This window comes from Copadichromis virginalis, linkage group LG3 (genome assembly GCF_057382275.1).
Source record: "Copadichromis virginalis isolate Kocher_CV1m ecotype Utaka linkage group LG3, C_Virginalis_male_GT1.1, whole genome shotgun sequence".
NCBI lineage: Eukaryota > Metazoa > Chordata > Actinopteri > Cichliformes > Cichlidae > Copadichromis > Copadichromis virginalis.
The window spans coordinates 38,080,209-38,100,471 of record NC_140620.1 but is presented as its reverse complement, the minus strand read 5'-3'; the positions used below and the strand labels follow the sequence as shown (position 1 = coordinate 38,100,471).

The window sequence follows — 20,263 nt, the reverse complement described above, 5'->3', positions numbered from 1 at the left end:
ATGCCAAACAACCATAAAAAAAAAGATTTCTTCTTAATTCCAACCTGACCAAAAACACATAATTTTATAAAACAACATAACAGAAATGGTTACATTAGAGCTGCTGGAGACATCTATACTTAATGATTGATCATTTAATGTTTTGTTGCTTGAAATTTCTTTCTCCAGCACAGAGTCAAACATCTCTAAAAAAAAAAAGGCAGCATGATCGTTCACATAACCACATAACAGAAAAAGGAGCAAACTGTCACGTTTATCAGGGACCATGATATCTTTCACTTCAAAAACTACTTGGATGTCTCTGACTGGTCAGAATTTTTTCCATTAATTTTCTGCAAGACAGCTTGTTTTAGATTTATTACAGCGGTGCTTTTTTTTTTTTTCCTTATATTTTTCTTCTAAGGATGCAGATTTTCTTAGCAATAATTCTCGAAGCTTTCTGGAGCTCTATCGACTGTTCTTCAGTCCTTGCACCTGTCCATTTTCAAAGAATTGGAGATTATGTATCGGACTTTCAGGAGCATTAAAACATGCCTCCAAACATGCTCCTTCCGGTTGTCATCTATGTAGGTTCCCCCAGTTTTGCAAGCCGATCATTCTCGTTTACGTGCCCCACCCTCCCTCCCTGCTTCCTTGTTCTCCATTCTTTAACTTCTTCACCTCTATTTAGTACGTGGGGATCTGCCAGGCCCGGGAACCATCGCCATTCCCCTTCGAGGCCTTCCCCAAACCGCAGCTCAATTCATGTCAAAGCATTTACCTACTCAAACACTGTTAAACCTAAAATGAGGACGTGGGCCCAGCTAGTGAAATGATTTTCTGTTTGTTAGACCACCGACCTAACACTTGTTCCAAATTCTTTAGTTGAATCTGTGAAAAAAAGCAAAGGTAACATAGTTTGACAGATGTAAAGTCAAGGTGATTCCCAAAGAGCTATTAGCTGAAAACCTGGCATATCTCAGCATGATGTGCAGAGTCAGGCTATCTACAACAGATTCACAGTATCTGAGAGTCATACTCTTAACAAAGAGGAAACAATCCTGACACAAGGTGAGAGAGACATTTGGTCCTTCAGTTGATCTATCCCTTGTTTACTAAAGCCTCATCAGAAATGGTCACAGTGGAAGGGTGGCTGTAAAAAAGCCATTCTTACAGAAGGGAAAGTATGTCAGGTAAGCTGAGATTTGGCAAATTACACAAGAACTGACATGAAATTCAGTGGAACAGGTCTGATGGAGTCATGAATCAAAATGTGAAATGTTCAGGCCAAATCATCATCGATATGGCAGCAGCTTCATTTTCATAATAAAGGTGGTGACTTGTTAGAATAGTACAAGTTCTATCTATCTATCTATCTATCTATCTATCTATCTATCTATCTATCTGCCTCCACCCTTCTCCTTTTCATTCTTGTAATGGTGCCTGTTAATAAGATTCAGGTCTCAATCACAAACACAAAAACACTCTTGTTTTGATCAACGATCCCAACAACAGATTGTAACCACACGCTGGGCATGTCGATCTCTGTGATGCATGCATCCGTTTCACTTAAACAAGCGACGGCTTAGCTGCCATCCACGCCAGCTTTCGGAGAAGTTTACCTGTCTACTTACTGAAGAAAGCCTCTCAGGCAAAAGGCACACATATCACTCTACCTCTAAACCTGGTGTACCTGGACGCCCCGGCTGCCTGCATTTTAAATGCATCCCACTAAAGCCAGACTATCCAGGCTGGAGGACAGAAGTAATGAGACGTGACACTGCCCAAGGGAAGGAAAAGGAGGCCTAACAGATATAGGTAATCCTTCTCACCAAGCTAACGCCTCTTAGCCTCTCGCCCCGGCTGTCACATGAACCCAGCAGGAAAAGATCCAGGAGCCATACGCATATAGACAAATGCAGACACACTAGCAGCGTAATCATTAGAAGCTGTCAGCTTTGCATTCATACATGTGTTGTTTGAAGAGAACACATGTGTTCAGTCACAGCACTAAAACCTCTGACAAGTAAAATTAATATTGATCATCTCATTACAATGCAGCGTTCAGCAGGGAAACCTCATTTTGCTGTTACTTTGACACTCACCACCAACTTAAACATTGTTTAAGCAGCCGCTTAAGCTAGCCCCCCCACAAGGACAACACGCACCACCAAACTGCCAAAACTGCTAAAGAACAGCTTGAGGAGGCCGACCCCAGAGGCCTGGACATGTTAGAGGTAGCTTGTAAGCACAAAATAAGGCAGGTGGTTTCAAAAAAAAGGGGAAACATATGGTCTGCACCAGCCACACACACTCACACACACTTACAATAGCTTCTGCATCGATCGATGTGCTAATGCAAGGCTCATTTATCACCATAATTCACTAACAGATGTTGGGCGCTATGATACCATTACCCCAGTGTTTGCACAACACAACCCGGGTGTATGACAACAATGTCTCAGAGAAGACCTGACTGATATTATCTGCATCGATAGAGAACGTGATGGATTGTTGTGTACTTGTAAAAGGTTTATGAAGTGTAGCACTGATGGCTGAGTAGAAGCACTTCTGCTAAGCAGTTACAGACGTTAATATACTTGATGTAGCGGTTGTGGAACAAGAGATTAGGTTGGATTTATTTGACAGATTAAACTTTAGTTGAACTGTCAGCCACTGTATCAAAGGATCACACAACATGGCTTTAATGGAAATCAATATAAGCCACGAGTGAGCGCGACTATTTGTTTTCACTATTTATTTCATTGTTGTGAATTTTGTTGCGCTCATGACGCCAGAGGTTGTATCGAATGTTTGGAGGTGCAACAAAAAAAACATTTATTACAGTAACACAGACTGAAAAAGGACTATGATACTGATATAAATGAAGCTTTTTCACATGTTTACTGTTTGCTGGAGCTGAACTTTAAAGATTGGTTTTGGTTGAAAAATGCAGCATAGTGCCCTTCAGACCCTGTGCGCTGTACTATTTATTTAAATACACCTAATAAATGATCAATAAACTAGTAATTAGGTCATATTATTTCAGCTCACATGAACACATTTTGATACGGTTAATTAATTGCATAATTGCAAATTTCAATAATCCACACAAACAATTAATAATTCTAAATGAGATTTGAGAACATTATTTATCATTACAGCTTAGTACAGCATGAAGAGGGCTGAAGGCTGAATGACCGCAGGCATGTGGCTCCTGGTTAATGGATCATGTCAGTGTGTAAGTGTCCACATCAGCTCTGATTGCAGAAAGATAAAAGTGAGGATAAGTGAGTAATAAGTTTGGTAAAAACTGATTTAAACCTTTATTTTTGTGTTGATTAACTAAAATTTTATTCAAATTTTGCAAACAAGTTAACTTTCTCCACTCAGTTCATTGGGTACACGCTGGTTTTTCTTCAGAACTGCTTTAATTCTTCATGGCTCAGATTCAACAAGATGCTAAAATATTCCTGACGTGACAGCATCACACAGTTGCAGCAGATTTTCCGCCTGCACATCCATCATGAGAATCTCCCATTGCACCACATCATAAAGGTGCTCTGTTGGACTATGCTTTCATGTTGCTAATGCGAAACTGTGACCTGACCATCTGAATTTTGCAGCAGAAATTAAAACTCATCAGACCAGCTTCCAGTGTGGTCTTCTGCTGCTGTAGCCCTTCTGCTTTGAGGTTCTACATTCAGAGATGCTTTTTTTTTTTTTTTACATACCTTGTGTAACCGGTGTGTTCGTGCATTGTGTCTGACAATGAAAGGTAAAAAGAAAGTAAATAACTTGCTCGCTCCAGCTCCTCCCCCACAGGGGAATTGTAGAAAAGGGCGCTGTATTTATTTTTACATTAAACATAAAGTACAAACTTACATGCAACATATTTCACACAGATCAGAAAGAAAACACCCACCAGGGTGGATAAAGATATAATTACTGTTCTAAAAGAAATGACACGAGCTCCCACAGGGGAATTGTAGAAAAGGGAGAGGCCGAAGGGCTACCCCAAATTTATAGGGCTGCACCAAAGAAGAAGAAGAAAAGGATGAGGAGGGGCTCTAACTGATAATGAAGATAACTTCAGGCTTGGAGGTCCTAAAAGTCAAGTATACCAGGAACAGTTTTGTGTAATTGTAACAATATATATTTTATGCATTCATTTATTTGAGGGACTGTTGCCTTTCTATGAGCTCGAAGCACTATGCCCATTCTCTGACCTCTGACATCACCAAAGCATTTCCAGCCAGAGATCTGCTCACTGGATATTTTCTCTTTTTTTGAACCCTACAGATTCAGATCTACAGATCAGCAGTTTCTGAAACAGTCAGAAGAGTCTGTCTGACAACAACCATACCACATTCAATGTCACTTAAATCCCCTTTCCCCCCATTCTCACAGATATTTACACACAGTGTATTATTTACTAAATTACCAGAGTAAAAGAGTAAATTGCCAGTTAAGTGCAGCATGTTTTGAGATGTCCTGTTTTGGCGCGAACAATTCTCTTCATATGATTTAGTGCAGCTTGGAGGAGACACATGTTGACAGGTGTCACAATAAAGTGGGGTTCCCTCCATATGATCCTAATGTTTTCAGACATGAGCCTATAGAAAGAGACAAACTAAAAGTTAATTAGTGCCGTTGACCTGGTGGTTATAAAGCAGTAAAACTTGTCCTACTCTGGAAGAAGTTCATACTGAAGCTCAGAAGTTCAGAACAGCAGCAAACATAATTGGTATGTAATGTGCATTTATTTAAATTAAGTTCTGCTTACATTTACTAATGTATATTTTAAGGTGTACCAAAAACACAGCAAACTAGCTGCAGAATCATTAAAGTCAAAGTATGAACATCCAGTTAATTTACTTTTTTGTGGGTTTGTCTCATATTTATCCCATTTGACATCAATACAATCTAAAGAAAAAACACACCACATTTCAGGTCATAGGCCACAAAGTTTGCTTATATTTACGACACATAAACGTCAGACATGTAGACATCTATCTTTCAGTGCTGTATTATCCTCCTCGTCGAGGCCCTGACAGCGTCAGCAGCACAGAGGGCGAGGCTAGGCTGGGCAGGGCCGGGCGGTCCAGAGAGGATCAGGGGAGGTAAGTCACCAAAGCAGGAATTAATGAGCATTATAGTATTAGGTAAAAATAAGTCCCACCTTAAATCCCTTAGGATTCCTAAACAACCACCAGCACCTGTTACATATGAAGAAGAGGATCACAGAGGAAGACCAGGCTCCTGTGACAAGACAGATAACTGAAAAAAGTCTACGCTGTTGGTGTAGCTGATCTAAAATCAAAGCTCGTGAAATGATATCAGTGCACACTGTTGTTTACTGAATATTTCAGCTGTACATATCTACTTTTTATACTGGCTGCTGTGCTGTTATGTTTTTATTATTCATTAAAAATATTTGACTTCTTCCAACATCTTTATGTTTTATGTTTTATGTTTATCTTTATTTATTAAATGCATAAATTCGGGGAGTCGGCTTTAAACCCTTAAAACTGAGACAGCAGTCTGCGTGGTTGATTTTTAATTGCTGTGTCTTAAAAAACCCCAGAAAATATGTCTTTAAAAGTCACACATGAAAAAAAAGAGACAAAGATGATGAAAATTTGAAATCCTCTTAAATTTAATAATGCTAAAAAATCACAAGAAATCCAATCCTCCACATTTCTGTGACCTCATTGGGTTTCTGGGTGTTATCTTTTACCTTTGTTCCCCACGTAGGCAGGTCTATACAAAGCTCTGTGACCACAATTAGCAAAGAAAAGAAACAATCCAGTGCAAGCAGTGATTTGCTGGGCTATTTTTTCTTTGGCTTAAATTAGAGTTTGCCAGCTAACCGTGAGCTTGTGGTAAGCTGATCCCACAGACAGGGAACATGATACTGTCTGGAGGTGGTTCATTGTGCTGGAGGGAACAACAACCCAACCCACCTGTTAGTGATACCTGGAAAGCACAAATGTTACAAATAATAGGGCTGAATTTTCTTTTAAAGACCCTGTTGCTTTGAGCCACTAATTAATTCACAGAGTTCAGATTTCCCTTGGAAATGCTGTAATGTCAAGAAACCAGGCACTACAAGGAACAGCACATGCCTCAAGATTACTGATCTTTAAGAGCTTCCTTCAGGGTTCTGGAAATTAAATCTTCTAAATTTGCAATTGTGAGTGCTTTAACTGTGGTTGAATCTCATAACCAGGGTTATTACATTATAAGTTATTATAAGTAAAACAAAATAAATCAAAGGATAGTTAAGTGAAATGAAATATCAAAGCTAAATAACTGAGACCTACAACACTCTGTATGAAGAAACCTTCGCAGGTTTGGTCTAATTTGGTCACATTTGTCATGTTTACTAAGATTTTGATGTCTACATGACTGCGAGTGAAGGGTTTGCATTAGAATATCTGCTATAAAAGGCTTAAATTTGCAGCTGACAAATACGACCTGAAATTAAGACAAAAACTGAAACTAATTCAAAAACTAAACCAAAATGAGCAAACCCTGTAAATGAAAAGAAAAATGTAAAAATAAGTAAAAGTAAAACCTGTAAATTGTGTAATTAACCAGTTAGTCATTGGCTTTGATGAACTGTTCCTAACACTGCATAGTCTGAACTTATCAATACAGTGGTTTAAAAACTAAGTTCCCTCATGATTAAACAGTTTAGCTGCAATAACTTGAAGCAAAATCCTTTTCTGTGTGATGTATCAGTCTCTCACATTATTGTGGAGGAATATTACCCCACACACCCCTCACACAGACACATTTGACTCTAGAATATTTTGGTATACAGAGGAGGTCATGGCTGACTCAGTGACTGCGAGGTGTTCAGGTCCTGTGGATGTAAAACAAGCCCAAATAATGACCCCTCCATCACTGTGCTAACAGGTCGCATGAGGTGTTTGTGCTGATATGTTGTTTTTGTTTTTTACCATGGTGATGTGCAGTATGACCTAAAGTCTCCACTTTGGTCTTTTCTTTCCAAAGTACTTTTTTTTTTTTAAACTTTTGTTTTGTAAGGATACAGTTTTGCAAACTGAAGCTGTGCAACCATGTCCTTTTTTACAGAGACAAGGTATTCTCCTCCCAAACAGTTCATTCTTGTTCAGTGTTTTTCTAATCGTACTGACAAATTATGTTTAACAGACTAGCTAAAGTTTCTAGGGTCTGACAGACTCTTCTGATTTTGCCGTTTCTCTGAGTATTGGTCTGAGCTCGGTTGAACGTCCACTCCTGTCTTGAGTTTTAATGCACACCTGAATGCTCCAGACCAGCGATCTTTCAAAACCTCTCCTTTTATGGAGATGCTCAAACTTGCTTATGATCAGTTCATTGAATCAAGCAGCAGTAGTCTCACCTGGCTGTTACTACTGCTGCTTGGTTCCTATAAAAGCATTGAGGGTGTCCTTAGTTTTTCACAGGATTGCATCTAAATAAAGATTTTGTTTAGAGGCCACAACATTTCTCAAAGAGTTTGTTCAGTGAGGCATCTTCAGTTATACCAAAACCAATTACATATTTTAGATCACACCTGTACAAAGGTATGACTTTTCCCTTATTTATTCTTTGTATTCACCAATAACCCACCGAATGTTGTTACTGTTATCTCCTATCAGTATTTTCCATCCATGCTGACTTTATATCACCTGTGTCTATATAATCAAGAGATCTTCTCTCTTCTCTTTACACCCCACAGCAACAGATGAGGAAGTCACTTTTGTCGTTTGTTTGCTGAGAGCTCCCGGCTTGAGCTGAGAGGTAAAGCTAACATGCAGGAGTTTTGGGGGTGAAGGGAGGGGAGGATGCAGAGGGGGTGGACCTGTCTGAGAGGAGACTGCATAGAGTTGTAAATGAGCTTGTAATTAGCTCTTACACATTTGCCTGGAGGGAATTAGTGTGTGCGTGCTTGCATGTGTGTGTGTGTGTGTGTGTGTGTGTGTGTGTGTGTGTGTGTGTGTGTGTGTGTGTGTGTGTGTGTGTCATTGTGTGTTTTTTAACCCCTTTTCCTTAGAATAGGGGTTGACGGCAATAAGCAGATAATACTAATTACTTCTCCTCCCCATTGCTTGTTAATTGTGCTTGGTGTGGATTTATACAGCGTGGTAATACTCCCCATTCCTCACACACACACACACACACACACACACACACACAAAACAGATGCATGCCCCCTGCTTTGTTGGCGAAATCAACAGGTCATTTTTTTAATCAGGATATTTCTGTTTAAGTCGCTGATTAATTATGCCAGTTTGGTGCTTCATCATATATTAGTCCAGCCAATGAAGCAGTGTGTGTGTCTGTGTGTCTGCTTGTTTTAATATATTCATGGAGGTTAAATACCTGGGGCCTGACAGCTTTGGGGTCAGACCTCAACAGTATATGGAAATGAAAATGCTGTGAAGAGTAATAAATGGATTAAACCTGATTTTATTGTTAGAGGGTGTCTCACATACATGACTGACTCGGGCCAGGGGTTGGCATAGTCCTCTTTTGTTAAATAACACATTACAGTAAAACTTGAAGGACAAATGTCAGCCTTCCTGTCTCCATTTCAGCTCTAAATTAAGTTTCTTCACTGCTTTTCTTTTCTTTTTTTTATGATTAGAATCACACCAACCTTGGAACCCAGTGACTATCATATGATAACTATGAGATCCAGGTTTGTCTTTCTGTAAACAAATCAGGCAAAAAAAAAAAAAAGCTAAAGAAAAATCAGCAAGTTGAGCAACTGGATCTACTTCTGCTCTCCTGAAAAGTGATCGATCACTACGAACATAAACCAGAGGATTTCCTCCAACTTACTGTTGTTAAGAATCAGCATATCGTGTTTAGAAGATGAAACTTAACCCAGTGTGTATTGGGAAAAAGTCATGGTATACTCTAGACAGACTGGCAGTCTGTCACCTTGTTAACACCCATAAGCTGTGTCCCAATTCAGGGACCGGAGTGTGTATTTAAGACCAGGTACATCACGATGGGCAAACGACACTCGGTGTGAAAACTCTGCTTCATCAGGGGATTTCGAGCCACAAACATACAGAAAATGCAGATGATGTTTTTTTTAAGGAAAAATGTGGAAATCAGTAAACTGGACAATATTCTTTGCATATATACATAAATAATATTAGAGTATTGTAGATGTTACAGAACTATTTGTAGAGGCGCCACTTGAGTAATTGAGCAAATTTAAGCACAACAGCAAACATAACAATCAGGAAAACAGAGTTACAAAACAATAAGATGACATAGTTAAAATATGATTAGAATAAAAACCTATGCTGTTCACAGAAAGACGCAGTTAGTTTCTAGTTGAGATTTAAAATCTGTTTTGTGAGGCCGACAGCCTGAACTGTAGGAGGAGGCTGCTCCAGAGCTTTGGAGCTGCGTTTGCTGCAGCTGACGTCAAGAGAAAAAAAAAAACAGTCACAAATACCTTATAATGGCTCAGAATACTTTAATTGTTATGATATTTCAGCTTTTGTTTTTTTAAACTAAAACCTAGATCGTCCCTAAAATTCTAGTTCTGCCTTTTCATAACAGGGAAGTGAATATAGAGTCATGAAAATCAATTATTTAAATGATTTTAGGAAAAGGCCGCATCATAAAAAAGTAGTAAAAGAACACGACAGGGACTGAATGTGCTGTAACTGAGGACATGCCAATAAGCTAGTCATCTATGACTGTACAATTTTTTTCTGCAGTAACTGTGATTAGGTTGAGATCAGGTGATTGACTCAGACACTGATGAATATCTCATTTCTTGGCCTTGAGAAACTCTTGGGTTGCTCTCACAGTTTTCTTTGGGCCATTATCTCATTGCACAGTGAAGCCCTGTCTGATTAGCTTTGCAGCTTTTGGCTGAATCTGAGCAGAGAGTACAGCCCTGTACACTTCATGCCACCTCCGCCGTGTTAGACAGTTTTTGTTCTCCAGATTTCTTCTTGTTCTTGAGTGTAATATGTGGTTTTCACCTTGTTGTAAATTTCCCTTCATGAAAGCATCTCTTGACTGTGGCGTTTGACAGTGACACTCCTACCGTACCACCACAAGAGTTGCTTGACTTGTTTAGATGTGGTGAAGCTGATTTGATTAACTATGGAAATAATTCTGTGATCATTCACTTTAGTTTTCTCTCAGATCTTTTGGTGTCTCTGAGCTGGTCAGGATATTCACTCTTTATAAGCAATACCCAGATTATTGATGTGGCCTCTGCTAAAGTTTTTGCTGTCTCTCTGATATATAGTTTATATTGTTTTTTCACCCCACAAAGGCCAAAGGCCTCCCTTACATCAACAAGTCGGACCTCCTGTTGAAGCTCCAATAATAAGATTTTTTTAAAGTGTTTCCTAAATCACCATTAATGTACACATGGTTCAGTTGGATATAATTAAAATAAAAGTTGAGCTGGAAGCATTTTATTAAGAAAAATTACAAAACAATAACTGCACTTCTGATTTCACATGTACTGTTGGGATTAAATAATTTGCAGTGCCTCAATAATGCAGGAATCAAAAGAACTCGGTGAAGTGTTGGTACAGCACTAATTACTTTGTGAGTTATTTTTATGATACAGGCCTTAGTTTTGTTTAGAGGCAACATTTTCTGATCCCTTTTTTAGTATCTACAGTAAAAAAAAAAGAGTCACGGTGAGTGATTTTCTATTTTAAGACTATATAAAATGAACCCTCTGAGCCTCCCACTGCCTCCTCCCCTCCACAAACACATGCATAATCTTTTTATTCCTCCATCTTATTATTCATTCTGCTCTAACGGCTTGGGAGTACTTAAGCAGATTTTGGTTCAGTCTGCCCTCAAAGTGTTAAACAGATTGGGTAGGGGGGTATTTATTTTAATGAAGGTGAATGTGTGTGTGGGGTGGGTGGTCAGTGGTCAAATGTCTGAAACTTGGACGGGTTAGATTAACTATGAGCATGATCTTCACTGAGCTCATTTCCCCTTTCTGTGACAATGAGTGTGCCTGACGCACGCACACACACACACACACACACACACACACACACACACACACACACACACACACACACACACAGCTAACCACCTTTCCATTAGCTCACCAATCCCACCTGGTATTTTAATCTAGATTTAGGCTCTAACACGTATCAAATGATGGCCTTCTGCTTACAAAGTAATTCTACACCCTTTCTATACCCTAAACTCTCGTAAACAGCATCTGAGGAACAGATCTGGAAAACCTCTAAAAGATTAATCAACTACTTATTAAAGGAAAATCAGCTAAAGACATTTTAATAAACTGGATCTTTGTCTCCATTCAGAATATTGGGAATAAAGTATCCAAATACACATTTAGGTGTTTATTTTAACACACTTTGTTTATTTGACATTTATGCAAATTGGTGTGTGATTAATGAGATACCTCATTTGCACATTTTAACAACTTGCCTTTAGAAAAATAACTTTTATAATGTAGTAACAAGCTGGAGAAACTTCATGGTGATATCTGTTACTTTAAAGAATCAGTTTTCCAATTAAAAATGTATGATCGGTTCATCCTGCATTTACAGTTTTGCTCTGGACAAGTTTGGAAAAAGATGTAATTTTTAGATACATAACAGATATATAATGCCACTTTTGAATTCTGAATTTTTCTTTTTTTTTTCTTTAACAAGGGAATAAACATCAGAATAGGGAGAAACATGTAGGGGAAAAACAGAATTAGATAATCCAAAATGTCCAAAATGTTTTAGAAATTACATCTTTGACCCGTGTTGTGACTTTTGACCACCTGGCTCATAACTGTCTGTAGTTGTGCTTCAGTTCTTAAGTCAGGAATTATTGTTTGTCTTTTACCATATCCAGTCTCCATCCTTGGCGGATCAGATTTTATCCTTTTCCCTGTAAGAGCTGTTTTTCATGCAATAGTCAAAATTTTGAAGAGGTAGATATCCTCTCTTCTAATCATTCCACTGCTGATCCCAGAAAATCTGTAGAGGTCCCACAATCTAATGAGATCTCATAGATGATGATTGCTGTGTCTTACACGTGGAGTGCTAATCAGTACTCAGTTTTTTCCCTCTTACCTCACTTGAAGTTTTAAACACAACATTTCTGAATACTTGTAATATCAAAATATAACTCGTTATGTAAGTAAACAACTGAGGAAAGAAAAAAGTTTTACTTTGTTTTCCTTAATTTATTTGACCAGTTGCTGGTTGCAGGTTACTGGGTTAAAATCATTACTTAAGTACCTTATCAAGGCAAAATAATCATTTTTTAAAAGATATAAAACATTTGCTCTTTTGCAGCCGTGGGTCCTGAATATGCAAGCCTTGAATCCAAAACTGTTGGCACAGAGTTTTGGAAATAAAAACAGAACGCAATACCTTACAAATGTCATAAAACAACATTTTATTTGCAATAGAACACTGGGAACATCAATAACAAATGTTTAAACTGAGAAATTTACCTTTTTTAAAATAAAAAAATTACATTTTACAGTGTCCCAACTTTTTGACAATTGCAGTTGTGAATTGTGGAAAAAATATTCAACCTTTGTGAGTAAAGGCTTTAAACTTAGTTTTTGTTTGTTTTTTTGTTTTGTAAAAAAGGTGTTCAAAGCTAATTTTCATGTTAATCTCATGGTTGTGCACTTTGTGTGCACATTTGATGTGCACACAAAGGTAATTATGTGTCAGCCTGACCGTCTGTGTTTCACATGAACACAAGGTTAAGACTCCAGATGTTCATAGCTCAGCCTTTGATGTCTGCTGGGCTCATATCTCTATTCTAGACAGAGTTCGAGACAAAAATTTAAGCTCCTTCTACTTATTTTAAAGCAGATGATCCTTCACCTGACTGCAACCTTTATGCAAAGTTAAAATCACTCTAGGGAGTAATCGGTGTCTGTCTGCGGAGGAACTTTTTGCAGACCCTAACTCCACATCTATATAACAGCCTAACTTTTTCCTCAATGTTGTGCTTTGTGCAGATAAAGTTTATGTTTGCATTGCAGCTGACAGATGCTTTCAGGGTCCTTAACCTGATTAATAACAGAATTGCCCTCAGACTGATTAATGAGCTGCTGAGATCAGAAGGATTGAACCGGGCAGCGGATCATTAATTCCATGTCCTGGAGTCACTCTGCTGCACGTCGATGTCCAGGGGCGTTTTCATTATGTCTCGGCCTGACGAGAGGTCGCAGAGGATAGCCGATGTGCAACCATGTCTGCTTTAATTACAGGGGTATTAGCTGGTGGGGAGATCCCTACAGCTTTGTGTCCGACATTCCCTCTGGGCCAAATGTCCAGGCAAATGTGACATTTTTTTTTATATCATGGGACATCCGGGTTTCATTGTGGCATCCAAGTGTGTGGCAGAAATACTGTCAGATATCAGACTATCACTGGTGACATAAAGGCAGAACAGCTTTAACAGAAAACCTCCCAAAAAAATTGTATTTATTTTGCATTTTTTGAGTCTTGATTGGCCTCCTCTTCAGACACTGAGCCATTTTGTGGCCTGCACCCTTTCTTGCCCAGGTTTCCTCCAGCCCATCATCCAGCAGGGCTCCAACTCCACTGGTCCATCTCCACCGATTAACCAACCTAACCTCACTTGTTTGCTCACTGCAGTCATTCTGGCAGTCAATGTATCCTCAGGCTAAGCCAAACAAGCTGATCAGCCAGCCACCTCTGTACACAGTACCCCCCACTAAGAGGCTAATGGCCGGGATGTATAATCCTTCTCAAAACAACCACAGAGATGCTAATTGTATCCCGCTATAAATACTGGCCGACTCCTTGTCCTCTTTCTTCATTTACCTATGCTCGTCTAAACCTGGAACAGCCTACGCCCTTCACACCGGCTTCCCCGAAGCAATTTGCACAGATACCAGGAAAAACTCCGTTACATAAGACAGGCTCTAGATAATCGAGACAAGTGTCAATAAACCTGCAGCATCTGAAAAAAGGAGAGCGGCAGAGAGCGCGCGGGGCTTTACGCACGGATACAGCATTTCATGCGTCTTTTGGCCACTTCTTCACTTCTTCTCTGAGCTGCTGCGAAGCAACAGGTCGAGATGTTCCCCCTGCCGATGTTCACACCGGACCAGGTAGCTCGGGTGTGCGAGAACCTGGAGGAGACCGGGGATATCGAGCGCCTCGGTCGGTTCCTCTGGTCCCTGCCAGCCGCCGTCCCTGGTTCCGCCGGGGAAGCGCTCAATCGACACGAGTCCATAATGCGAGCCAGAGCGCTGGTCGCGTTTCATGGAGGGAACTTCGAGGCTCTTTACCAAATCCTGCAGAGTCACCGTTTCACGCGCGAGTCTCACGCCAAGCTGCAAGACCTGTGGCTGGACGGGCATTACCGAGAGGCAGAGAGGCTCCGTGGGAGACCCCTGGGCCCGGTGGAGAAGTACCGCATCCGCAAGAAGTTCCCGCTGCCCCGCACCATCTGGGACGGCGAGCAGAAGACGCACTGCTTCAAGGTAGGGTTGTGGTTTCACTCTCGTGGCTTTTGGTGACAGAGGGAAAACACGGACTCTGCAGTGCCATCAGAGGCTGCTACAACAAGCATAAACATTTCTGCAAACTACACATTAACTAATAAATCAGGGCTTTTTAACATGACTGTTGTATTCGTGCTGGCTGGTCTTTGAGCTGTTAAAATGATGACGGTCAGAGTCATGGGTTTCCCCTCAGATCAGAAATTTCTGAGACTTTCCTACTTTAAAAAAAAACAAAGTTGAATAATTTCATTATAAACTGTGTTTGTGCAGATATGACAAAACTAATCTAAGCTTATCTGTATGATGCAGCTGCGTGTGTGTTTAAAAGGAAAGTTCCTCTGTGGATCTGTGTTAAAATTGTGGTTTCAGCAAAATTCCTCTTCTTGTTCTGTAGCCATGTTTAAGAGAACAGTTTCCAATGCACACCTTGCAGACTGCTGGTTTGCACAGCAAGACTTCTTCTGTTAGATTTATAAAACTTTTTTCTTGTGACACATTAACAATGCTTTCCAGATGTGCAGAGAAGCTCAACTCAAAAGAAAGAAAGAAAGAAAGAAAGAAAGAAAGAAAGAAAGAAAATGTTACATTTTGATGCCATGAGATTTGTTGCAGTTCCCCAGGAGGCAATTTGGCGACATTTTTGGCTTTTAAAGTGCAGTTTATAAATCACAAATCGGTAAAAGTATACAAAGTACAGCTTTAAATATACAAAATAGTATGTTTGGGGGAAGTAAAAATGCACTTTTCCTCTTGGAAGTGTGTGTCTGAAAGTGTGAGCACCCTCTAGTGGCACGGTGGTGAAGTATCATTCAGAGTTAATCTTTAATTCCAACCCTCAGGAGGGGTAGCTTCTCCAGCAGCTTATTAAACCACTTAGCATGATCCAATTTAGTGGATAAACATTGTTATGTGTGCTTCTAATGTAGATTGTGTTTATCTATTTATAAATCCAGACTAATGTGATTATACCAGGTATCATATAAGAGTGATTATTGCGGTTTAATAGGATGATATTAAAATAACACTAACCACTTTATTGTCGTCACCTTCGGTTGATCCGTCATATGAGACACGTAGAGTCTTTAATGATCCACATCATTTTAATTCTTACCCAGGAAAGAACTCGCAGTTTGCTACGAGAGTGGTATCTCCAAGATCCGTATCCTAATCCGTCCAGGAAACGCCACCTGGCCCAGGCCACCGGGCTCACACCTACGCAAGTCGGGAACTGGTTCAAGAACCGCCGGCAAAGAGACAGAGCTGCCTCAGCAAAGAACAGGTATCTCAGAAATTCCACATTTTATACAAGTTGTGACTCAGAAAGAGAGAGAAACCCTGTTTAGTCAAGTTAAAGAGACTAATTAGGTGAAGTGGCTGTACTTGTCTGAAGATCAGCTCCGACACTCGCACTCTTAAAAACAAGACTTCTCACTCTTCTTCTCTTTTCTGTCCCCTGATGCAGGCTGCAGCAGCATCCTTCCCTCCTGCCCTCTGAAAGCTCTCCCAACGGCTCCCTCCAGGGACACCACCATCACCCCCGCCTGCTGCCCGCCTCCCCTCGCCACCCGGGCAGCCCCGAGGCCAGCGACTGCAGCACAGAGCCCGAGCCCAGAGGAACCGGGGCCTCCACCCCGGAGATCTCCGTCAGCAGCGACAGCGAGTTTGAGTCTTGAGACGAGGGACTCTCTGTCGCAGACGGGCAGACTCTTACTACTGTCTGTGATCAGACCCAGACACACTTACAAAGACACTTGAACTTTCAGCGTGACTGCGGACACATTAGAGCTGTTCTCGGTGGGAGGAGGGCAAGATGAGACCACTTGTTGTGGATGTGAGTGGACAAAGTAAAGATATGCACTTAAAAAAAAGCACCATGGCACATGACTCTGACTGTTATGTATTAGTTTAATGTGACTCAGTGCTGTAAAAAGATAAACATCCAGTTGAGTTTCAAACTCTCAGGCGAAGTATTTGTAGAGATCATGCCTATGAGCTTTAGAAGAGATGTGAATATTAATATTTTAAGGTTGAATGCTATTTTGGTAGAGAAAAATTTCTCAGTTTTTATGGAAGCTACAAAAAGAAAAATGCCTTGTGCAGGCTGTTACTGTATGTCAGTATGTTAACACGCACATTGTTTCATTTGATTATCTTCAGATAAGAACCAAAAACAAACTGTGAAAATCCCCTAGAACTGGCAGAGACGTCCCCACACAGTGTTACAGTTTTATCACTCCTGAAAAATTACATTCAAAAAATGCACAGCTGCCAGTGGTGGCACACTTAATGATGATAAAGGCAAATTTATTAAAATTAAAAACAGCCAGTAAATGTACAAAATCTGTCTTGCTGCGCTGCAGTTTGCATGTTAACATAGGGACGTACCAACTCAACACATTTCACTGCCTTAAAATGGAACTAAGGGCATCACTGTTTTGCAATGCAATAACAAGCAACGCGTTTAGAGAGACTGAACTGTAACTCATCACCCGTGCACACATGCTGCTTAAAATACAAACCATGTCATTGTGGGCTGTTTTACCTTTTTCGCTGATCGAAATGCTCCTGAGCTGCTCTGATGATGACGAATTCCTGCAGGAGCCAAAGCAGAGGTGAAAGAGGAATCAGAGAGAATAAAACACACTCGTCGGTCTTAACTCAATGTGCCTATTACATCTGAGAACAGTGAGACCTAATCAGGCATGAGACTGTCCTCATGACAACGACACACGCAAAGGCCTACTGTTTGCCGTCTTTCTTAACGACCATCATTTCTCATAAAGTATCGTTTCAATGATAAATGTGTATTTTGTAATGTTTTGTGTAAATAAATGAACCTATTTTTATCCAAAGCGATGCAGTCTCTTTTTAGCTATGATCAGTATGAATACACTGTTTGTCTTTCTTTAAATCACCTTCAATATCAAAAGGCTTGAGCTTTTTTCACCAAACAAAATCAGCATGAAGCCACAGATTTACTCAAGGCTTACAAAGAATCAGATATAGCCTGTTGAATACGCCTTTAAGTATCATATTAATATAAGGTGTAAAAATTTAGAGTTTTTTAAACTACTCTGCAGTGGGTTACAGTTACAATTGCAATACCAGGACTTATGTAGTTATGTTAATAATAACTTGAAGCAATCATTTTCTGTGTGACTTATCAGTCTCTCGCATCACTGTGGAGAAATTCTAGCCCACTCATCTTTACAACACGGCATCGGTTCAGTCATTTATGCACAGCTCTCTGTCTCACCACAGTATTTCAATCAGGTTGAGGTCTGGACTTTGGACCATTGCAGCCCTTTGATTCTTTTATTTTTTCAGACTATTTGTTGTAGATTTGCTTCTCTGTTTGACATCATTGTCCTGTTGCATGACACAGTTTCAGCCAAGCTTTAGCTGTTGGACAGATGACCTCACATTTGACTCTAGAATACTTTAATAAACAGAGGAATTTGACTCGGTGACTGCGACGTGTTCAGGTGCTGTGGCTGCAAAGCCTAAACCATCACCCCTCCATCACTGTGCATGAGGTGTTTGAGCTGATATGCTGTGTTTGGTTTCGATTTGTGGTGCCGTGCATCACAGCCAAACATCTGCACTTTGGTCTCATCTGATTTGTTCACATGCAATTTTGCAAACTTAACCTGTGCTGCCATGATTTTCCAAACAGCCCATTCTTATCAAAAGTTTGTCTAATTGAACATTTAAAATGCTAACTGAGACCTGCAGACTCTGAGATGTAGCTGTAGGTCGTTTTAAAATAACTGTGAGCATTGTAGTGGCTTTTTGCTGGGAAGATTCAATTCAATTCAATTCAATTCAATTTTATTTATATAGCGCCAAATCACAACAAAAGTCGCCTCAAGGCGCTTCATAGATACAGAGAAAAACCCAACAATCATATGACCCCCTATGAGCAAGCACTTTGGCGACAGTGGGAAGGAAAAACTCCCTTTTAACAGGAAGAAACCTCCGGCAGAACCAGGCTCAGGGAGGGGCGGCCATCTGCTGCGACCGGTTGGGGTGAGAGAAGGAAGACAGGATAAAGACATGCTGTGGAAGAGAGACAGAGGTTAATAACAGATATGATTCAATGCAGAGAGGTCTATTAATACATAGTGAGTGAGAAAGGTGACTGGAAAGGAAAAACTCAATGCATCATGGGAATCCCCCGGCAGCCTACATCTATTGCAGCATAACAAAGGGAGGATTCAGGGTCACCTGGTCCAGCCCTAACTATATGCTTTAGAAAAAAGGAAAGTTTTAAGCCTAATCTTAAAAGTAGAGATAGTGTCTGTCTCCCGAATCCAAACTGGAAGCTGGTTCCACAGAAGAGGGGCCTGAAAACTGAAGGCTCTCCCTCCCATTCTACTTTTAAATACTCTAGGAACAACAAGTAGGCCTGCAGAGCGAGAGCGGAGCGCTCTAATAGGGTGATATGGTACTACAAGGTCATTAAGATAAGATGGGGCCTGATTATTTAAGACCTTGTATGTGAGGAGCAGGATTTTGAATTCAATTCTGGATTTAACAGGAAGCCAATGAAGGGAAGCCAAAACAGGAGAAATATGCTCTCTCTTTCTAGTCCCTGTCAGGACTCTTGCTGCAGCATTTTGGATTAGCTGAAGGCTTTTCAGTGAGTTTTTTGGACATCCTGATAATAATGAATTACAGTAGTCCAGCCTGGAAGTAATAAATGCATGAACTAGTTTTTCAGCGTCACTCTGAGACAGGATATTTCTAATTTTAGAGATGTTGCGCAAATGGAAGAAAGCAGTCTTACATATTTGTTTAATATGTGCGTTGAAGGACATGTCCTGGTCAAAAATGACTCCAAGGTTCCTCACCGCGTTACTGGAGGCCAAGGTAATGCCATCCAGAGTAAGAATCTGGTTAGATACCATATTTCTAAGATTTTCAGGGCCGAGTACAATAACCTCAGTTTTATCTGAATTAAGAAGCAGAAAGTTAGCGGCCATCCAGGTCTTTATGTCTTTAAGACATTCCTGCAGTTTAACTAATTGGTGTGTGTTATCTGGCTTCATGGACAGATAGAGCTGGGTGTCATCTGCATAGCAGTGAAAATGTATGCTATGTCTTCTAATGATACTGCCTAAGGGAAGCATGTATAATGTAAACAGAATTGGTCCTAGCACTGAACCCTGTGGAACTCCATAATTAACCTCAGTGTGTGAAGAGGACTCTCCATTTACATGCACGAATTGGAGTCTATTAGATAGATATGATACAAACCACTGCAGCGCAGTACTTGTAATACCTACAGCATGTTCTAATCGCTCTAATAGGATATTATGATCAACAGTATCGAACGCTGCACTGAGGTCTAGCAGGACAAGCACAGAGATGAGTCCACTGTCAGAGGCCATAAGAAGATCATTTGTAACCTTCACTAAAGCTGTTTCTGTGCTGTGCTGAGCTCTGAAACCTGACTGAAACTCTTCAAATAAACCATTCCTCTGCAGATGATCTGTTAGCTGTTTGACAACTACTCTTTCAAGGATTTTTGATATGAAAGGAAGGTTGGAGATTGGCCTATAATTAGCTAAGACTGCTGGGTCTAGAGATGGCTTTTTGAGTAAAGGTTTAACTACAGCCAGCTTGAAGGCCTGTGGTACATAGCCGATTATTAGAGATAGGTTGATCATATTTAAGATCGAAGAATTAATTAATGGCAGGACTTCTTTGAGCAGTTTTGTAGGAATGGGGTCTAAAAGACACGTTGATGGTTTGGAGGAA

The 20,263-nt window shown here is 40.2% G+C and overlaps 1 protein-coding gene across 2 annotated transcripts; it reads left to right on the top strand.

Moving 5' to 3' along the window:
- Positions 1-13,973: 13,973 nt before the first annotated feature.
- On the top strand, positions 13,974-16,173 carry six7 (SIX homeobox 7). Of its 2 annotated transcripts, none has more exons than XM_085452739.1 (3): positions 13,974-14,479; positions 15,616-15,779; positions 15,963-16,173. In XM_085452739.1, exons 1-3 carry the CDS (start codon positions 14,072-14,074, stop codon positions 16,171-16,173), a joined length of 783 nt encoding a protein of 260 aa, XP_085308865.1. In that variant the 5' UTR covers positions 13,974-14,071. The 2 variants fall into 2 exon arrangements, with proteins under 2 accessions (XP_085308865.1, XP_085308864.1); XM_085452738.1 differs by having other exon boundaries at positions 15,580-15,779.
- The last annotated feature ends 4,090 nt before the right edge of the window (positions 16,174-20,263 follow it).

Bases quoted from the DNA above. Each gene is read 5' to 3' on its own strand.
- six7 (XM_085452738.1), top strand. From the start codon at position 14,072: ATGTTCCCCCTGCCGATGTTCACACCGGACCAGGTAGCTCGGGTGTGC. The intron at 14,480-15,579 runs GTAGGGTTGTGG...AGACACGTAGAG, and splicing joins AGAAGACGCACTGCTTCAAG to TCTTTAATGATCCACATCAT. The intron at 15,780-15,962 runs GTATCTCAGAAA...CCCCTGATGCAG, and splicing joins GCTGCCTCAGCAAAGAACAG to GCTGCAGCAGCATCCTTCCC.